At 41.7% G+C, this 3,569-nt stretch overlaps 1 protein-coding gene across 1 annotated transcript; it reads left to right on the top strand.

Moving 5' to 3' along the window:
* Positions 1-239: 239 nt before the first annotated feature.
* On the top strand, positions 240-2,227 carry LOC113472705 (the record flags this gene model as incomplete). The annotated part of the gene is made up of 3 exons (XM_026832493.1): positions 240-268; positions 600-868; positions 1,709-2,227. Coding segments are annotated over 3 exons (477 nt in total), but the record flags the coding sequence as incomplete, so codon positions are not given.
* Positions 2,228-3,569: the final 1,342 nt, after the last annotated feature.

Genomic DNA, 3,569 nt, shown 5'->3' with positions numbered 1-3,569 from the left:
TCGCAACTTGTGATACATCATATTAAAGATCTTAAAAAACGTAGTACTTCGGTACAAGTTTGAACTCGATCCAACAACCAGGGCCGGAGTTATGACTTATTCAATTTTTTCATTTTTCCAAGGTCTTTCGTCAATAAAGAAAGCACCGAAATTTATTTTGATCCGTGATTTGTGCTTCAAACAGGTCCCACTATTGATTTATATTGAAATTAAGACCCACTCTTGCCTTCTCTCCTCAGCTGTTTGTCACTCAATCCAGTCTATCCACCCTCAGTCCCTGCATAGCTGCTGTGAGTGCCAAGTGTGATCAGCTCACCAGTCTAGGCTTAGATCTACGCTACTTGCTAGACGGAGCACTACGTACTCCTCTCACTAAAACCCTGAAGGAGACACGTGATAAATTAGCAGATACTATTAAGCTACGATGTGCAGAAGATAGATGGAAACCTTATAACTTGAACAATCGCCAGCAGCGGGATAAATTTCTGGCTGAATTTACTGACGCGGGACTCACATCGATGTCTTCTTATTTGACTGGTAAGTTCCCTGCGGATTAGTAAGTGCCTACTCACCTAACTTTTTTTATCCAGTCTATCCACCCTGAGTCCCTGCATAGCTGCTGTGAGTGCCAAGTGTGATCAGCTCACCAGTCTAGGCTTAGATCTACGCTACCTACTAGACGGAGCACTACGTAGTCCTCTCACTAAAACCCTGAAGGAGACACGTGATAAGCTATCAGATACTATTAAGCTACGATGTGCAGAAGATAGATGGAAACCATATAACTTGAACAATCGCCAGCAGCGGGATAAATTCCTGGCTGAATTTACTGACGCGGGACTCACATCGATGTCTTCTTATTTGACTGGTAAGTACCATGTGGGTTAGTGCCTACTCACCTAACTTTTTTTTATTATTAAGAGGTTTGATAGAGGGAACTTCAACTGCTAAAGTCTTATCGTCCCGACAGCGAAGAGAGAAGGAACACAGCGTAGGAGAAAGCCAGCCGTTTCGAGAGCGAACCTTACCCGTTCAGGATAAAATCCGCCCCGGGTGGTAATCGAACCCACGACCTAACGCTTACAAGGCAGACGCGCTACCCTCCAAGCTCACTAGGCTGGCAATATGGAATATTTTTTTTTATTCTCTCGTTTTGTATGTGCCTGTGTGATCAGCTCACCAGTCTAGGCTTAGATCTACGCTACCTACTAGACGGAGCACTACGTAGTCCTCTCACTAAAACCCTGAAGGAGACACGTGATAAGCTATCAGATACTATTAAGCTACGATGTGCAGAAGATAGATGGAAACCGTACAACTTGAACAATCGCCAGCAGCGGGATAAATTCCTGACTGAATTTACTGACGCGGGACTCACATCGATGTCTTCTTATTTGACTGGTAAGTTCCATGTGGGTTAGTGCCTACTCACCTAACTTTTTTTTATTAAGAGGTTTGATAGAGGGAACTTCAACTGCTAAGGTCTTATCGTCCCGACAGCGAAGAGAGAAGGAACACAGCATAGGAGAAAGCCAGCCGTTCCGAGAGCGAACCTTACCCGTTCAGGATAAAATCCGCCCCGGGTGGTAATCGAATCCGCGACCTAGCGCTTACAAGGCAGACGCGCTACCCTCCAAGCTCACTAGGCTGGCAATAAACTATTTAAATTTCCATCCAATTTCTTCCTCTCTCGTCCTCGGTATGAAAGTTGAAGTAAGATCAAAGCAGGAGTCTCAGGAATGGTGCAGTAAGTTCAGTGGAGTATTATGTCTATTCCCGTCACTATCCCTGTCCAGTTATAAGTCCATCACTCAGAATGAAGATACCTCACTCCGGTTATCGAGTTTACATCGTCCTAGAGGTATTATTCCGATATCGCTGCTTTAGCTTAATCCGATCTGTGATTGCGAAGCAACTCTCTGGGTGGAAGAGCTCAAACTGAAAATAAAATGGGACATTTTGTTCTAAGCTGGCAGTCTAAATGAAGCACTACTTATACTCATTCATCTTGCAGCTTTCAATGAAACCATAGGAAAAACCCTATCTTTTCTTAGCTACAGCAGGGCGATGGTCGTTAGACATGTTAAATTGGCTCAACACACTCACTGCTCTACACCTCTCTTGATGATTAGTCTTCAGCTTTCAGAAATTTGTAAACAATGTGTACATATAATATCAGTTTTTATTTCTTGCATTAAGGGACTTGGTTCCCATGAACCAAGCACACCTAAATTCCTGTCAAGCCTTGGAAGCCAGGAGTTCCATTGTAGAATATATTGGGACGCGCGTAGGAAAATGGCCTAATGGTCAATGTCCCGACATTTGTAAACAACAATGCATCAAGGTATGTCATCAATGTACGATCTCCAAAGACATACCTACACCTTCATTACGTAATCAAGTGTATAATGTATTTGTACGGAATTTAAATCACCATGTACCTACTGTGCTTTATCTATTCAACAAAATGCTTGGATCTTTTGAAGCTTTCAGCTTTGAAAATGAAGTGGTGGATGTTTCGTTCTAAAATACGTAGAAATACCTGGAGATTGTAAATTGCATTTTGAACAATAGGTTAGCGTTTACTGTAAAACGAGCTTTGTACATTATCATCTATGATTGCCTTCCTATAAAATAAAATATGTATGTAGATGAACGTACGAAGTTCAACGATTTTGCTTTTATGGTCGGGTCCACGAAGTGAGTTTAAACTCCGTTTAGATTAAACGCTTGTATTAAGCTATCTGATTGCTTGATTTCAAAAAATTCAACCAATCAGATTGCTAAATCCAAGAGTTTAATGGAGTTTAAACTCACTTTGTACAACCGGTCATTAGTCTGTATGTTTCATCATAACTCTTAAACGTTTGGTCTGTGATCATCATTTATGGAAGCTGTCCGCGAAATTTGAGCGACCTGTGGCTTAAGGTAAAGTCGTGAGGAGCGCCAGTTCCTTTTGATCTTTTTCCCAGTATAGCCCTAAATAGCGAAACCTTGGTCCGAAATACCGTACGTTCTGGAAACAGTGTCCAAGGGTACTTCAGTTCTACATAATTTATCGAATCTCTGTGCCAAGTTCGAGCGACTTTGGCGGAAGTCTAAAGGCCTGAGCATAGCGAACTCTTTGTGAGCTTTTACAAAGATTGGGCGTTAAATTACGGCCGAACCGTACATTTCTCGAGGTCTGGCCCGGTTGGTTAGACCTTTATAACCCGATCCATTTCCTGACAATATTTTTTAACCCTGTGACTATGTGATCCTTTTATCTAAATAATATCGCACACCCTAGCTCGGGATGGCTGTCATGGGATTTTTTTCCCCCAACAGGTACTTTTTATTAGGTTTATTTTTGATATCTTATATTATAAGAACAAATCTTATATTATAAGAACAAGATCCATTCACTCGTTCATAGTTCACACACTGATCGCTCTATCTCGAGAACCACAACACCTAGAAAGCTGAAATTTGGTAGGAATATTCCTTTTATGGTCTATACCTTATCCATTTGAATATGGCAGCAAGGAGTCATCTAAAAAGTAGGCTACGTTGCCAAACGTGTCAAAGGT

This window comes from Diaphorina citri, unplaced genomic scaffold (genome assembly GCF_000475195.1).
Source record: "Diaphorina citri unplaced genomic scaffold, Diaci psyllid genome assembly version 1.1 scaffold7405, whole genome shotgun sequence".
Lineage (NCBI taxonomy): Eukaryota > Metazoa > Arthropoda > Insecta > Hemiptera > Psyllidae > Diaphorina > Diaphorina citri.
Note: the sequence above shows the minus strand (reverse complement) of the source record. Positions and strands in the feature narration are given on the sequence as shown.